General features: G+C 42.4%; 1 protein-coding gene across 1 annotated transcript in view; it reads right to left on the bottom strand.

Moving 5' to 3' along the window:
• Positions 1-18216, bottom strand: part of RCOR1 (REST corepressor 1) — an 81795-nt gene that overhangs the window by 8762 nt on the left and 54817 nt on the right. Inside the window, exons 4-7 of the mRNA XM_014871936.2 lie at positions 14682-14734; positions 10543-10704; positions 7922-8040; positions 4446-4524 (exon numbers count right to left, since the gene is read on the bottom strand). Coding sequence (XP_014727422.1) covers positions 4446-4524; positions 7922-8040; positions 10543-10704; positions 14682-14734 — 413 coding nt within the window. The remainder of the gene's footprint in view (positions 1-4445; positions 4525-7921; positions 8041-10542; positions 10705-14681; positions 14735-18216) is intronic.

The following is an 18216-nucleotide window of genomic DNA, read 5'->3' as shown; positions in this document are numbered from 1 at the left end:
GGAGAACGACAATGCCAGTATGCAGACAGGAAGACATTTTTGCTTTAAGTGGCATGTCATACAAACTGTCTTACACAAATTTCTCCTTTCCTTTAGCAGCTTTCAGTGTTTACAGAGATACTGTGTTGCCTTCTCTGCCCATTCTCATTTTGGGAGACAGATGCCCAATTTTGCATTTGTTAAATGTTCTGGTTATTTTCAAACGTCCAAAACCCCTCTTCTTGTTTTCATCATCAGATATGAACACGCCAGTTTAACTGAACACTAGAAGGAAACAAAGTGAAGTGTGGAGACAGAAAGAACATAACTGAAACAGTTTACTGAGAATTTTTTTACTACCTGACAGACACAGGAAGGAATAAACCTATTTTTTTTTAAAGGCAAAGGATAAAGGAGTGAGGTGACAACAGGATAATTCTTAGATTGTTACATCATTTCTTGGAAGCCAGGTTTTCTTGCACAGCAGTTTTATATCAACTGTTCCATCAAAATGGTGCAGTTTTGCCTAAATAAACTGTAAGTCTTTTTTGGAAACAGGAGTATTTCACAGACCACTTCCTGTTTTTATCTCTTATGTCTAAAGCAAAGACAGGTAGATTAGCCAGGCCCCTTATTACAGATCCTTCAAGAGCACACCTGATTCTAAGAGAGCAAAACCATTTCTTCCAGAAGTTATACTCAACAATCAACTCATACCTAAGACCTACTACCCAGTGACTGGAGCCTGGCCAAGAATACAGAACAGAAGGATGGCAAGGAGAGAAAAAGCACAGAGGGGAGGCAGTACATCTGAATCCTCTGCTTGATCACTGCGAGCTTTAAACACATTGGCTTCACTTGGTGCTATTGTTTTCCTCCTAATTTGCAGCTACATGCAGTTTCTACACAGTTTGTGGCATTTGCTCATTAGCATTGAATGCTTGCATTCGAAACCACATGAGGCCAAACACCAAACCCCAAGTAAGTATAAGGTTCTGATTCCCAAAGCACTCCAGCACAGCTACCATAGACAAAAGCTTTCACCCTCTTCATGGGCACAATGGCCAGAGCCCCACAGCAGCAGCAATGCGGACACTTGCCTGCTCTCAACCCTTTTCTTCCATCCATTGGTGCAAAGTATTCCACGAGATACAATGTCTAGGGCAAGCCCAGAGGCAAGAGGCAACCCTTGCCACTGCAGGAGGGATGCCCCTATTTCTCTTTGCAGATGGGAGTGGTGAGCAGGAGAAACCAAAGTGGCTTAGCTATGAACAAGTGAAGTAAGCTCTGCTCTCTGCTTCAGAAAGGAGCACTTTGATAACTGAGCCAGGTAAATTATTCAACATTTCAGATCCACTCATATTTCATGTACATACACTGCTTCCCAGGACCACGCAGCAATGCCTCACTACAGGTTCAGGCTGTCTGTTGACCAACAGGCAATGCCTGCAGTGAAAACATCCCAGAAGCCTCAACATTAAAGAAAAATAAAAGCAGTTTAAAATTACTGTTTTACACAGTACAAAAAATGCAAAGCTCTTTTGTGTTGCAGACAAGAACCAGAGCTCCAGCAGAACAATTTTTGACAGCTCCAAATGCCTCTAGGCCCCAGCAAAAATTGGAACATCTAGTCTGTCCTGGAAACTCTTCTTTCCTGGCCACACACATTTCTCTAGAATTAAATCAATTTTTGAAAACCAGAGAGAATTAAAATGCAGGGATTTAGAAGGGATTTAGCAGTGCTCCTATTTATTTAGATATTGTCACTGCTATCCAGTGCACTTCAGCTTACAAACCCCTTAATACAAAGTTCTTTTCCTCAGATTTCACTGCGTAAAAAGAAGATAAAGCTATCTCAAGCTATATAAAAACAGAGGATGAAGTGGGAGGCACTTCCAGGAACAAGGAAGATACAAAGAAAGCAGATCTAGGTCATGACCTCAGTATTATGGAGGCAAACAGTTGCACTAACACTGAAAGTTAAAAAAAAAAGAAAAAAAAGAGATTCCCCCTCCAATGATCCTCAAAGGGGAAAGAGGAAACAGGAAACAAATGAGAGATTTCAGATACTCTGAGAAATCCCAGTATTACTGGGTAAGTCAGAGAGCAACCAACAGGTCTCAGAGCTGAAAAAAAAAACAAACATCTCTGCAGATTTGGGACAGGGAGGTTTCTTATGGTAAGAGTCCTGGGCTGCTGGCACATCACAGCCCCTGCACGTCTCACCACATCATTAAAAGAAACCTAATGATCAAGAACAAACTTATCCCCTCCTAGTTATCTGCTAGCTCTCTCTCAAGGCATTTCAATAAGCCCTGAGTTCAGGTACTGTAAAATCAGAATCATTGAATCATTAAGGTTGGAGAAGATCCCCAAGATTATGGAGTTCAACCCTTGAAAAAACACTTGTCAACTAAACCACAGCAATAACTGCCATGTCCAAGCATTCGTGAACACCTTCAGGGATGGTGACTTTGCTATGTCCCCAGGCAGCCCACTTCAGTGCTTAATCACAATTTCAGTGAAAATTTTATTCTTGGTGTCCAACCTGAACCCCTCTTGAGGGTATTTTCTCTCATCGTGTCCCTGGTTGCCTGGGAGAAGAGACCAATCTCCACCTTGCTACAACCTCCTTTCAGGTAGTTGTAGAGAGTGACAGAGGGCTCTCCTGAGTCTCCTCTCCTGATTAAACAACTACAGCTGAACTCTGAACAGGCTATGAAGGCTGTCAGCTCCATTTTTGTGCTCCAGCACAATCCCTGTACTGAAAAGTCCCCCCAAGGCTGCCTGCCGTGGCATACACAGCCGGACTCCATATGCTCCATGAGCTTCCGACTGGTTGGAGTGCCATGGCCTGTACAGTGTGACAAGGAGTGCACAAGAGCTCCCCCAACATTAAGATTTTCTGCAAAAATGTCTTCATTTGGACAGTTTGGTAACCAGATGTCTTATCTGATTTGGACTTACAAGAGATGCAGCCAAGCTGGTGAAGAACTACCTTTCCCTCATCTGCAGCAAGTTCTAGACGTGTCAGCATTGGTTGGGAAGGAAGAAATAATAAAGGGGGTTGAAGGGAACTCTTTTACAGATACGAACTTTTGAAGAGCTTACAGAAAGATCTGAACTGTAAATTTATTAAAATAATGGGAAATGAGACAATAGTATTATTTACAAAACACTATAAAGCTGCAACTTAGCCAAGTGAGAACCCTTCCTCTCTGGGTGTTGCTGAGGCTTCTGAGAACTCAGTTTCTTATAACAATTAATACAAATGGCTTCACATCCACTCTGCCCTTATGAAGACATCAAGGCTACTGGTTCCTTCAGTAGAAAAAACAGCTAAACTTTTCTGAAAAGTCTAGAGAGCACCCTCAAGTGGGTGAACAGCAGATGGGAATGTTTTGCCTGTCCAATTATTTCCATTCAAAATTATTTGCTGAAGAAATTAATCTCACAGAGAGTGAATGACAAAGCTGTTACTCTGAGACTTTTTTTTGATTGTATGGGATCACGTTTTTAAATACCTCTGGTGGATTTTCTCTAAACATAACCATTTTAAAAATTAAGAAGTGAGACAGAATGACTGGGAGAGAGAGACTAGGAGAGAAATCAGGTTAGAAGAAACCAGGAAAGGGAGCTAACTGTAGGAGAGAAGGACTTAAGCATCTTCCTGTAACTTGCATTCAACCCACACTGCTGCTGAATGAGGTGTTTTTATTTAGTAACAGGTAACCTGCAGGTTATACACATGGAGATGAAGTATATGATTTCTTACAGGGCATTGCAGGCTGGGTTTTCAGAACTGCTGTATTTGTGTAGCTATTTTAATCCAGAATTCTATGCCCACTGAAAACGAAGTACTTGAAATGAGACACAAGTACTACATTTTGAGCTGATGTAACAACAGGTTAAGGCCACCCTGCCAGAAAAAAATTAACTGGTCACAAAAGCTTTCTCCTTTACTTTTCACCAATACAGCTGCAATGCTGGTGCTAGTGAAGTGACAAATATTGCTGGGGATTTCAGTACATCAGGAATGTACCTTAGAGTCTAATATGTACATAAGCGCACTTCCGTTGTTCTACCTAGAACAAAAGGATTTATTTCCCCTCCACCAAGCCATCTCCACAGGGGGATGCGCTTCTACTCCACCTCCATGCAGTTAGGTTGATTTAAACCACTGAGGGTGGTTTAAACTAACACAGCCAAAGAGAGGATAAAAGAGACTGGAAACAGTCACATAGTACATTATCATGGGATGGTAAAGTGTTAAATTTTCCCAGCTCTATCCATAACAACTCATTTATCTATACTTGTCTTGATCCAAGAATAATTCTGAAGACAATTCTTTTGTTGTATGACAACTATACAAAGTACTAAAGAAAATTAGACACTGTCAGCTTCTACATGAAGTAGCTAGTAACGAAACACTTTCATTTGTACAGGAGTAAGAAACAGAATTTTACCTCCTTTTTGCTCTCCTTGTTTTGTTCAACTTCAATGTCAATAGGGTTATTTCCATTTGCTTCCTCCATTTCATCCTCACTGGAAGACAAAAGCAAACAGTACTGAATTCGTTTGTGAGACTCTTTTTCTATAAATAGCATGCTAAAACAAATGCATGAATTCTGCAGTAAGCCCAACAGCTTTCCTTAGTTTTATTCCCAGGATGTGTTTTGGGGGGGGTTGGTGTTGATTTTATTTGGTTTAAGTCAATAAATTCTTAATTCTGAGGATAGTGCATACAGGAACACTTCTCAGCAGTGTACTTAGGCAAAATACATCTATATAGATGAAGGCTGGAGACACGAAATTAATTCTGCAAGTTATCTTTCAAAGAACATGGGACACTAAGCATTTTTACTTTAGACAAACTGAGACAGAAAGAAAGACTTAAAAATACAGCAAGTAGCTAAAGCACAGATTTCATACAACTCCTTAATATTTAGCAAAACAGACATGCACAAGATGAACTCCCTCAAGAACAAGCACAAAAAACGTTTGGTTTCTTTTTTTTTTTTTTTTTTTTTCAATGACAGCCTCACATTTTATTCTCCCCTGGAAAAGAAAAAGACATTATCAGTTAGAGAGTAATAATAGGCATGAAACTGGAGCCATATTGGCACACCTGTCCAGTCTGGCTTAGGCAGAATTTTAATCAGACATTAAATCAAATGCATTTTCAGGATTTAGAATTTTTGTACTGTACACAACCAAAGTTAATTGCACCATTTGAAATGATGCCCAGAAACAGAAGAAATAAGCTGATGTAATAAAAGTATTTTTTTAAATCAAAAAAAAAGAAACCTATTCTGTCGTATCAAACTTCATAGCCTGTGCTGAGGAGCACCAGCTGGTACAGGTATGGCACAGCTCCAGTGCAGGGCAGGGCTGAGCAGGAGCCAGCAGGCACAGCAACCTGCTGGTGAGCTTGGCATCAGCACTCACATGGCCAACTCCCTGCTGCAGCCACATCCCAAGGAGAAATGGGCTGCCATCCTTCTCCACAAGAGCAGGCACTTACAAGCCACTTCTGCTCTCCCAAGCCACCTGGCTCACCAGCTGATTCACAAGACATTTAATCTGGGTAATGATGATTCCAGGAAATCAACTCCCAAGCACCCACTCCCAGAGCTATACAGAAAGCCCCTCACATACAACTTAAAACAGCTGCTGAAAACTTGGTCCTGAATGCACTGGGAGTTGTGTTAGTGGCAATCTGAGGAGTTGGGGAATTTCCCTACCTAGCCACAAAAGGGATATAGAGGCATTTGAGTGAGATACCTCATACTGCCTCTTTTCTTAACCCCATCTCTAAAAGAACTTCCTTGTGTTCTCACCTAAGTTCAGATTCAGCCTTTTCACAAGTCTTCGCTGTGCTGATACTTTGCTCTTGTATTCTAGCAAGTTCCCTAGACATGAGCTAAATAAAAGCCAACCCCCTCATTTCTGCAGTTGTAGACACTGATTGCCATAACCAAAGAACACTTTTGAAGTTCTGCCAACACTGAACGGCACAGTACAACCTGAAAATCCTAAACTCACCCAGAGTGGATTCCACACCCTGCATGGTTGCACTGACAAATCCTTTGAGGGTGTGGGGGTTTGACTATTTTACATAATGGAGGGAAAGAACAGAAATCAAACATCAAGCTGACAGCCTGGTGCTTAGTTTCCTGCAGATGTAAATCAAGTTAAGCATTTCCAATCCAGCTGCCTTCCTCAAAGGTTACAAAATTACAACACATGGCAGCCCATACAATTCTTTGCCATTCACCAGATGGTCTGAGGTGCTACTTCTCCTAGCAAACAGGTACAGGTATAAATATAGCTGTATTTCTAAATTCCAGTAATTTCATTTATGAGCACAGAACAAGAGAGCATTTTTTCATAATTTCATTTATGAGTATGGAAAAAAGAGAGGTGAGTATTGAAAGACCCTAAACTACATAGTACAAGACAAACACATACTCCATGTAAAAGATCTCTCCCCCAAATAACTTAGTAGGAAAACTGAAAAACTAAACAAACAAAAAACCCCAACAAGCAGGATGCGGAGCAGAAAAATAGGCAGCCTTTCCAGAGCAGAGAAAAGAACAGAATGGAAAAAGAGGCTCAGGTCAAAGAAAGCCAACCAAATACTGGACAAGTTGGCTGGCAGTACTCTCTCTGGCCCTGCCTGTTAAGCAAGTATTGCTGACCTAATGGAGAGATGGGAGAGGCTGAGTGAGTCATTGATGTAGCACAGCTCAACCCTAGAAACACATTTCTTCCCCCTTCCCAAACAAGACTAGCTCAGATGCAGTGGAGCCAGCAAACAGCCAACTGGGAAATGCAACAACTCGTCTGAGAGGAAAGGCTTTTGCAGAATTTTGCCCAATTATGTCAGCAGTCTTACAAAGGCAGGCACACAGTCTGGTCTGCAAAGACATTAATTGCATTTTAGAGCAGGCTGAGAAGGAACCTGCATCAAGCAGACAGAGTTGCTGCTGCTCAGAGTGGTTGTTTTCCCCACAGTCGCCTGAAACCTCTGCAGTTCTAAGGCTCCTTCAGCTCCAGAACTAGGTGAAGTCACCAAGTGACAGTAACTGTACAGATATTTACACCAATATGCACAAGGCCACTGCTGACCTACCTTCAAGGGCATGCATGGGTATCCAGGAGGGTGAGCTCGCAGAAAAAGCATGAGTCAAGTTCATTTGCTAAAGCTCAACAGCTAATGACCTCCTGAACACCATCAGGCTCTCCCAAATGCCAAAGCACCCAGCACTCCCTGGAGCAGCTCAGCCAGAGAGCTCATCCTAAGTTCCCCTGTGCTACCCTCTTCTCAGTCACTCAAAATCAAAGCTTTAACTTCACCTTTCTCAGAGAATGCACTTTGGCCAAGCAACCTTATGCTTGGTCACAGTTTTCTAAGATGCAGGAGAGGAGGGTCTGTGTTTGTACAGGCACAGGCTGAGAGGGGTCATGTATTGGAGCCTGCTTCCTGTAGCAAGTGCACATTCTACTCTGCTGAACATCACATGGAGGAAATAAAGGCAGATTTCAGCTCTGTCATTAATTCCTTTTACTGTCTTGCTTATCAGCTTTTCTGGCTCTGCTGCTAACAGTGCCAATCAGATTATAAACAGCTTTAATTTCAATTTCCCAACCCTCAAGCAGTATCACAGAAAAAATTCTAGAATGGTGGGACTGTAACCAGTGCACTAGAGGGCAGTCAGGAATTACAGTGTCAAAAAAGGAGCAGAGCTAACTGCCAACTGCCTTTTGGCTTTAAGCAAAGCAAAAAATAGCAGGGAAGAGGGGTGGGGAAAGGTGTGGTACCAGGAAATGTTTTGGGGAAAATCCTACATCTAGTTTCTTATAAGCGAACAAAAATTTCTGGGAGAGACTAAAGAAATCAGTGTGCAGCAATACACAGCCTTTCTGCTTGCAAACCTACCTTTCCTCACGTTCCCTTTTTTGTTTACGAGCATGACGGTCCATCACACTAGTTTTAGTCCTTGTCTTCTTCCAGGAGTAGTAAAATTTCACCAGGCTGGCTATTGATTTGTCAGGAAGCTGTAAATTAAACATGTATCCTTTTATACGTTTATATGTAAAGTATCCCCAGAAGTTCAGATAAAATGGGTCTGTTTTTCCAAGGAACATCTGACTGCTTTACATTGTATTCTCTCAAAGGCTCGAGCAAGGCAATTCTGCACCCTTCCAAAAATGATCTATGGGGGAGTGTTTCAGGTTGTGACTACTATTTAGGACATGAAGATCTCTAAAGAGCATCTCAGCAAGCTTCCACTCACCAGTCAAGTAGCTGGTTCCCTCCAAAATAGGAGAACACAGCAAGAGCAAATCTGAAATGAGGCCTCAAAACTGAGGTATCAGTTTTAAAGCCACAACAGACCTAAAAGTCAACACAGACACATGTAAACAATCAGAAACTGCTGAATTGCAAACATCCCAAGCATATCTTTGATGTTTGGTTAAATAGGTTTATTCACACCATTCACATGACAAAGTATATTCAAAGGTCTCAACAAAGGATGTTTTCAAAAGGTGAAATGTTACTGTATGGTGAAAAACACAATTTATTTTTTGTCCTCTTACACAAATGCCATTACCGTGTAGCTAGGAAAGGGAACTCTGCCTCTAAAAAGCATAAAACCACTTTAAGACTAATTCTCTACTTTGAGGAGCTCTACATGGATGCTCTTACACCAGACTTCTAAAAGGTGAAGGTCCAGCCTTTTCTGACAAATGAAACACGTTTTCAGAGCAGACGGGGAGGAAAACAAAACCCTGAGCAAGAGCCAGATCCCTTTCACTCAAACATTGCAGTTTAAGTCTTCACCTGAGACAAGCCTGGTTCTCAAACTGCAGACTGACTTCAGGTTCTAATAACTGATCACACCAGCACTCCCACTCTGGCCCACAGCTGCACACAGACAGAAGTTCATCAGTGCTGGCAAAGCACAGGTGCTAAGTCAATGTTGTTTTGCCAACAGCCATGCAACAGGCTGGTGTTCTGAAATTAAAAAGAGTTCCACAGAACAAACTCAGGGATAAGGCTGCTCATGACAGACATCCACTTGGCTATAAACCTGTGCTAAGAGTGCCAAAATATCAGAACCAGCTCCGGTAAATAACGTAACTTGCCTTTCATTCTCTGGCTTTGGAGGTTTCTCTCCTCAGTTCCAATCTGCACAGGTGCTGATGGGGCAGCATCTATAAACTAACAACTAACATGCTCCCAAGCCATTGATTCCTGTCCCCTGCTAAACACAAAGCTTCGTGCCATTTAATTCCTTTCATTCAGAATCGCTTTCCTGGGAGCAACAGTGAAAAAATATATCATTACCTAGGGAACAGTGCATGAGCTTGGCATCCCTGTATTGAAATGCACTTCAGTCGGGGACAGAAAGCCATGCTTCTGCACATAAACCTAATTGAGAATTTCTTGCTTTGGCAGTTAACCAACCAACGACAGACTTTATGTTCTCTTTTTTCCCCAGGACATTCCCCTGCCCTATTTTCCCTCCCATATAAGAGCACTGGAATAAAGCAGCTTAATTCTTCAAGAGTTTCATCACCTGATCCAAGGGAGTGGGAGACCCTAGGACTCCAAGAACATTTGGAAATGAATGTCAGTGAAGGACAAGGAACATCAAGGAGAATATGACAAAATCAAGCCTCTGACACCTTTTTGAAAAGGGACCTTTATCCTTGGAAGGCAAGTGACCTTTTGCTTTTCAGCAGGATCAGCAACAGACCTGTGTCACATGTGCTTTAAAGAGGCTGAACAGACTGCAACAGCCTAGGCTCACTTCAAAGGGTCACAGACAGTGCAACTGGGTCCTGCTGGAACACTCAAGAGGCTACTTTACTGAAGAAGGACAAAGAACAAAGTCCCGTTCCTACCCAGGTGATGAACCACTTGAAGACACTCTCAAGATACAATTAATAAAAATTTTTACAACCCATCCTTTCCCTCTTTCAAAAGAAAATTGCACACTCCCTAGCACTTCCCTTTCAGGCAGAAACCTGTCCTTGAAGTTTTCAATCATACCTTTAAAACAGTATCATTACCAACCAAAAGCAAAGGACTAAACCTTCACCACAGCATCCGCTGTGAAGCACAGACTTCATAATTCAAAAAAATTAACTCCTAAAAATCAGGCTGTAAGAAAGGAAATCAACTCTGCACAGAGATGAACTTTACTGCCTATGTGTAGGCACATGTGTACAGACCATGCCTGGACTCCAGCTGAGACAAACACTACTACAACACACAGGGGACTGAAAATTGTAATTTCCAACAAAAAAAAAATTTAAAAAAAAAAAAAAAATCACACAGTCATAGTCTATCCTGAACCAATAAAGCACTTCAGGAAAATACCCCTACAGAGATTCTGGGAATTACATTGTTTCTTTCTATTCATGGCAGTGTTTTCCCTCTAACATCCCCTTTGGCTTGTTCTCTCTCAAGAGCATTAGAGACACGTTCAGCACAAACAGCACTGAAGATGACAGTCTGTTCTGCTTTTCCACTCCTGCGAAACTACTTACCATCTGCTGGATCCTGTGAAAGGTTTTCCCATGGAAACTGAAGGCCTGTTCAAACAAGACCTTGTCTTCCACTGTCCACTCATCTGGGAACGGAGTAAAGTTTGGCAGATCTGCCAAAGACTTCTCGATGTTGTGCTTGTGCCAAAACAGCATCCCAAGAGCCTAGAAATAATATAGATACCAAAGTGACAATTGTAATACAAAGAAACATTACTGGAAAATGGAAAGGGAGAGCTACAACATTTTTTTCAGGCAACACATTAGACATAATTTTAATTCTCAGCTACATCAGATGCTTTCCTGAGTGCAAGATACCTGGAATCTGCTCCCCAGCTAGGCTGTGAAGACCAGCCTGAAAAACCACACAGGTCATTATAAAAGATTAACAACAGAAAGGTGGAGAAAACATTTAAGAAATTACTTCAGCATCACTGATCATTACTGATCATGGTATGCACGGATAAGCTAAGCAAAGGCTTGGGGAAGTCCACCTAAAGAAGACTGCATGAAAGGCAGCTTCTTTCCAGTGCTGGACTCTATTTCCTGGCAATTAGAAGGACGGTTTAGTTGACTGTGGATTTTTAAAATTGTTTATGGGGTTCTTTCTGAGGGGGAAGGGGAAAAGCAGAAGATAATCAAACAAGAACTGGAAGAAGGAAAGGCAGAGAACATGCACCACCTTGACTTGATGCTAAAAAGTCCCTGGCCCAAAGGAGGAATAAACCTCACTCATTCTGGGGCAGCTCTTTTGTTTCCTTGAGAGAGGCCTCATTTTGTTGTTGCACTCTCTGGTTCTCAGTTCCAAAGACAAAGTGCCTGTGCTGCGCTTCACCACCTGCAAACCATTCTCCTTCTGCTGCTGAGACACTTGCGTGCAGCCCCCCTCTCCCAGGGGTCCACAGCCCCTGTGTGTTATGACACAACACTACCTCTGGCATGCCAGCAACCACTGCGAGTCATTTTGGGAAGGCCTGACTCTGCAGAGCTAAAAACCAGCCTTTCACAATTGCTGTGAAGTGAAAATAATCCCTAACATGCTGAGTAAAACGTAAGAGTAACCCACTCTTCATATGCAAACTCAGCTCAGGTTTCGCAGCCATAGTTACCCTCATTTAGTAGTTTCAGCCTGGCCACCCAGCGTTACAAAATCCCTCCAAAATCGGGGTTTCCCCATTATGCTTTGCTATGCAAAAAAAAGCAGTTCCTTTATGGGATCTCACGCCCCTGAGATTCTGCAGAGAGCATGCATATAAATGTTAGTGTTATCCAAGATCTTGCCCAGATCCTACTGGACTCTCAGTGCTGCCCAGACACCTTCCCCTCCCTTTTGCCACCATGCAGAACAAGTAGTAATCTCAGTTGCAGGCACTCGAGATGTCACAGAAGCCACACAGCCGTTCTGGCAAGGATGGGGTCAAAGAAACTATTTTGCAGTCATGAAGGACTGAGTTTTCTCTTCCCTGACAACCTGCTTTGGCTTCAAATATGAGTTTCACCTGCTATCCTTATGAGGAAGCACGGGAGAAACAAAGAGTGAGATATTTTGGGAGGGCAGGGTATCATTAAAAAGCACTGAAGTGTTACTGAGGACTGAGGGGATTGCTGCTTAATGCAAGAGGTAAACAAGAAGATTTTCCTTACAGGCTTGTTTAACAGGAGATCAGTACTCCTCTTCCACCTGTGCTGCCCAGGAAGAACTCTGCACTCATACACGGGTGAGCACAGGGCCTTCCCAGGCTCCTTTCCCAGGGTGTCTGACAAATGCTAGCAGGAATGCCCAGGTCACAGCTAGACTTACTGTGGTGCTTCCAGAAGTCTGGGACTACTACAGCTCAGCACAACCACCCACAGCTCTCTGCACCACCAGCAAGCGCCTGCCCTGTGGGGAGCCTGTCCTGGGGCTGGCCAGGCTGCAGGGACTCCCACCAGCACAGTCCTGAGCCTCCAGCCATGATCCAACAGCAGCAGAGCCAACAACAGGGCACTCAGCCACGGGCAAGGGGAGTGAAAGGACAGGGATGGGAGCCAGGCTGGCACGGATCAGGCACTAGACAGGAACACTGCTGGGCAGAGGAGCACCAGCCAGCACACCATGCCCCAGCACCCTGCCAGCAGCTCCCACTCCCTTCAGCAGACTGGCACATCTCAGCCTTTAAGGGGATGTTTTGGGCGTGGGCACAGGTGGAAAAAAGACTATCTTTGTACGACTGTTAGCCAAGGCACCCAGACAGAGGAGCAAAGTGACCGGCTGTCAGGGGAATGCGTACGTGGGAGGGGGCTGCCTTGGCCAGCAAAGCCCAGAGACGGTGGCCAATTGCTAAAGTGAGCTTTTACTGGCTTCCAGGGAGTCTGTATCAGCTTGTCCAGTTACCCAGCCAACAGCAACTGATGATACCTGCTGAAGGCAGAGTTTCCCTTGATGACACAAATAATCATCCCGATTTGAAAGCCTTGACACTTTTCCCTGTAATACAAAATGAATGTGTGCCTTCCAGAGCAATACAAGCTAGATCCTCTCCAGTTATTTCCTAAAAATGCCTAGCACAGCTCTCTAGGAAATCCCAAAGGACCTGTGAAACATGTTTAACTCCAGAGTATTATGTGAAAGTGCTACAGAAGGAATGACATAATTTTTAGGAGCAGGGGCACTTTTACAAGCTGCTCAGCCACTTTACACTCTGATGCGAGAAGTCATGCAACTTCTGTATGCAAAGGGGGAGAGAAAAAGACTTCAAGGAATGAGTGGGCGGTCTCTATTTTCAACAGTAAAATTAAAGCAACTCTCTGTTAGCTAAATTTAAGTTTTTCAAACCACTAGAATTCAGTGGTTTTTTTTAAAAATCACAAGCTTCATTTTCATCAGTCTTCTGTATCTGTATCTTCTGTATCTTTACTCACACTTTACCACCAAAAAAATGAAATCCATTTCTACTATTTCAAGACCAACTCTCTGGGAAAATGTTATCCACAATAACCAATACTAGGGTATACCAATATCAGCTGAAGGGAGTTACTACCTTTATTTTCATTTTAAGTTCACAGCCTTTTGATGCCTTCATGTTCATTTTATTGCTGTTTTCTGCTCTTAGGAACTACAATTATCAAGTCTGATCATTCTTTGTTTCGCCAGAAATTTTACTGGCTATCTCAACTTCAGTGTTCTTGTTCAGCAAGAAGTCTCTGAGCATGAATATCTACCACTGAAAGTCTGATTCAAGGATGACAGCAGAATCATTTACATAGAAGCCCTTGCCCATCCTAACCATTTGTTTCTACGCTGGCAGCCTCTGTCTAAACAATTTCATAAACTTTCAAGTTTTTGTACTTGTAGAGACAGTATGTGATTTGCCAATACACTAAGTCATGGAATTCCCTGCCTTCCCTTTCCGAGCAAGTATCAGTGCATGAGGAAACTCCACAGAATTCAGAAAAGTTTCTGAGGCACAGATCTACTCATCTCCCCAGCAAGTTTTGAAATCATTGTCAGTTAACACAGGAAAGATTAGTTCACAATCCTAGACCACAGGGAATAAAGGAGAGGTCTGTTCCTCAGACCAGGATTTCCATTCCTAAGTTACAAGTACTGGCTAAAGTCAGTGGCTGCTGGCAAAGTCATCTCCTGTTTACTGCACTGACAGCCAAGGTGCTCATCTGTGAAATGCAAAATGATGAGCAACACAGTTTTAAGGTATATAACTCTGGGTATTGGTTTGCCTTAGAAAAGCACATGATGGTTCAATAGCTCATTAATAACTGCCAAGACATCCATGAAGCAGAGACGGAGCAGTCACCATCAGGCAGCTGTCCAAAGATAAGCCAATCTTTTTAACGTTTAAGGGTTCTGAAAGTGCTCAAGAAGCAGTCACCAGAGGAAGCATAATACTCATGGCCAGATTCCATTACAAATTATAATGGTTTTGTTTTTCTTCTTTTGACTCTTGATGTAAAACTAGGGATGAACTCCATCCATATCCACAGAGTACAGGCTACTATTAGGAACAGTCAGTTTTGGGACAAGTAGTAGAGGAGAAAACATAGAAGGTACAGAAAGAAAGAAGCACTTCTAGGCAGTCGCTTTAAGTCATGTTTGAATACTTGCTGAAAAATACTTTATTTTAAAGTATTCAAAGGGTTGTTACCTGCTCCATATTGTATCCATGCTTCTCTTTAGCAATGGCAATATATTCATCCACTGAAAAACAAAGAGAAGGTGTAAGCATATTTCATATAATGATCTCATCTCATCTTCCCTTCCCTTTCCCAGTCTAAAACCCAGATGTGCAGCTCTGACTTCAGCCCTCCACAGAGAACTCTCATGATCCAACAATTCAGGAACAGAAGGAAACATAAGAAAAATAGGCTACCAGACCAACTAAGTATTTTTCTTAACAAGCCTTAATGGTCCATGATATGCAATCCAGTTCCAGTACTTCTGAAACACAGCCTACAGTATTTCAGAACTTGCTCATTAGAACTGTAGACATGACTATGTCAGCTGCTTTTTGGGGTGTGAGTTCATTTTGTGGTGGGTTTTTATTGGTTGTTTGGTGGTGATTTTTTTTAATAGCCCCAAAGTAGTTGTTTTCTGAAGAAAAAATATCCCCAGACACAATCCATACCTTCCAATACTGCCAGAATCCTAGTGTTGCACAACCACTGCAGATACCTTGGTATTTTTTTCAATCTTAGGTTTCAGCAGTTTTTATCTTGGACCAAACCCCGTGCTCTTGTATTATTATTCATGAGCTTTTAATCTTTACAATGTGAACATGCCCTGAGAAGTTATATTTTGTATGGATGGGACTAAACCCAAGTGTCTTTCACTCAGAGTGACTGAGCCCACGTTACGTCCAACAGCACCCATTTGAAAGGAATGGATCAAAGTAGTAGCAGTGTTCTGAAGTCTGTGCCCTTGTGCCTGATCTTTATTAACCACACTGTAATGATAATAACACCCTTGAAAACAAAAAATTAATCTAAAAGGTGACACTCCTGCTTCACGTAGTGGAGTGGAAGATGCTAGAAGCACTGGCTGTCTGTACAATCCCCAACAACATGCTAGTACTCTTACCTAAAACTGACACCCAAAGTTTTCATCCTTCTACAGAATTTGGACTTCACAATGAGTCACACAGCAATGAACTCAAAAATCATTCCCCTTTCTTTTTCTCCAGATACTCAGGGAGGGATGAAAGCAAATTCCAGTGCTGAGCACCAGACTCATGGAGAGCGTGCACAGCAAGGAAACAGTTCTGTACGCTCTGCAGCTAAGGAAGACATTTCCCACAGTCTGGACCTCATGATTAACTTCAGCTCTCAAATGTGCTTCTCACATATTTTCTACCTTTATAAACACTCTTATGGATATAGTATGGCATTCTTTAAAGCTTCTCCTTCAAGCTGTGACAGTCCTCAATTATTCCTCCAGCTTATTAAACTAAGGTATAAGCTCAAAAGGTACTGGGAAAACAGAAAGGATAAATCAGAAAATGCACAGCAGGAGATCACCAGCCTCTTATTTTCAACTTGTCCTTAATAATAAGAATTTAGACCTAGGTACTTAAAGTAGACATCCCATCTTTAGACTTGCCAATATGACATGTGATAGTAATCACAGACCTTAATCTGGAAAAGGAAAGTAGAAAAATTTTGTGTTAATTTTCACAAAAAGGTGTCGTAAAAGAGGGCCTTGTTAAGTATCCTGCAAAAGTCCATGAGAATATTAATACCATTCTGCCATATGTTGTGGCAGAAGAGCATGCTGTAAACACAGGCACAGTTCCACATCAGCAAGGAGGTTCCATGAGATTCTTGTCCTTCCAAGCTCCCACCTGCACACAATGGCAACTCCCAACAAGCTACAGACTTGTTCATTGCTCCATGTTCTAGATACATTCAATTAAAGTTTTATTAGCCTGTTGGAAAAACGTCTAGCCATAACCATTCATTTGCAGTGCTACAACACAAACGTACGGCTCTCTAAGTCAACAAATTATTTCTAAGAACCGTGTTGAATTGGGATGAAAACCATCCCTTCTTGCAAACAACATTTTCTTGCACAAGGGAAACATAACAAAATAGCTGCAAATGCAGTGGAGGTGCTTGGGACAATGACCAACTTCCTAGGCTGAATTTGCTGCATTGCCTAATAGAACATCCTGAGGGTTACTGATGCCCAGCACAAACCTTGAAAATCAGCTTCACCAGAGGAAAAAAAACACCTTGCAAAACCACATCCCAACCAGAGAACATGATCCAGAAAAGACACGCAGGGTAAACAGGGATAGAGAAGGGAACTGCCTCATATACACACATTCCTTCCTTCCCTCCACATATCCAATGGGGCAGGGAACATCAGTAGGGTATGGGAGAACAGCAACTTCAGGTGCTTCCGGAGTTATAAAACCACATCAAGAACAAAGGCTGCCGGGAAACTCTACAGGCAGCATTTCCATGTTCAGCTAAATGCTCTTTACTTCCCTAAAAAACAGGTATTGCACATGCAGTGTTATATATTTTGTCTAAGAAGGATATGAAGGAAGGAGGAGGGAAAGGAGCTGAATTCTCTCAAGTCCAAGGCTGAATTAAGCTCCTGAATGCTAAGTACTACTGCATTAACTACCTTGCTTTCACCGTGGAAAGATCTACAGCTCCTCATTTGACTTCAGCATCTTATCCTTTAATACATACAGAGAAGAGATGAGGTTGTTCTCCTTTCCAGTGTATTATCTTTCTTATACCTGATGTTGTTAAGTAATGAAAACACACTTGCTCCCCAAAAAATCATTACACCGTTTTCTCTCCTAACTAAGCAAGAATATTAGCAAGGTCCCCACATATCAATAGGATTTCTTTTCAAACAAGTCAATACACCACTCAGCCAAACAGTAGATTATGAGTGACTAGACACCATGAAGGTAAGCTTTCAGGAAAAGATGGTTTTACCGTCACAGTAGGTTCTGTAATGCCTCAGTATTATATCTCATTGTTACAATGGAGGAAGAGAAAAGAATAAGAAAAAGGCAGTAAGGCAGTACATGAGCACATAGCAATACTACTCCTAAACACTAGAAGAGCATTTGTGGGTGAAGGACGGACAAGGAGTAAACCACCATACTCTCCTCTTGGCTTGTTTCCTGCCTGATTCCTGACAATCTAGCCCCTTCTGCTTGTCATTTCTTGGTTAATTGTGAGCTCATTCGCTTTGATGCTTGCACCATCCGAGAGGAATGACAGTCTCTTAAGGAATCCTTTCGATTACTCTTTCTTTACCTTCCCCCTCCATATGAAGTAAGCAAGGAAGAGCATTGCAGCAGCTGAGTCACAGTATCCCTTTAGTCTCCCATACCAGTAGAGCCTGGAATTGCCACAAGCTCAATGCTTTACATGCCACACCAGATAAAGAAATGTCCTCTTCCATCTCTGCCTTCCCTCTACACCTCTAGCAAGTACAGGGCAGTGGGCACGTGAAATTCTGCTCACTGCATTTCAGTGGCATTCAGTCACGCTCAGCATGTAACCCAGAAATGTGTTTAGACCTCACAGTTCAGAGCCAGAGAAGCCTGGGGCAGAGCCCTGCTTACGCCAGAAGAGACAGCTTGCCAGCACAGCTCTGAGCTCCTTTCCAGAAGAGAACAAGCAAGAGCAGCAGAGCAATCCCAGCCCATTTCCCCC

Source organism: Sturnus vulgaris, chromosome 6, assembly GCF_052056855.1.
Source record: "Sturnus vulgaris isolate bStuVul1 chromosome 6, bStuVul1.hap1, whole genome shotgun sequence".
Classification (NCBI taxonomy): domain Eukaryota; kingdom Metazoa; phylum Chordata; class Aves; order Passeriformes; family Sturnidae; genus Sturnus; species Sturnus vulgaris.
Note: the sequence above shows the minus strand (reverse complement) of the source record. Positions and strands in the feature narration are given on the sequence as shown.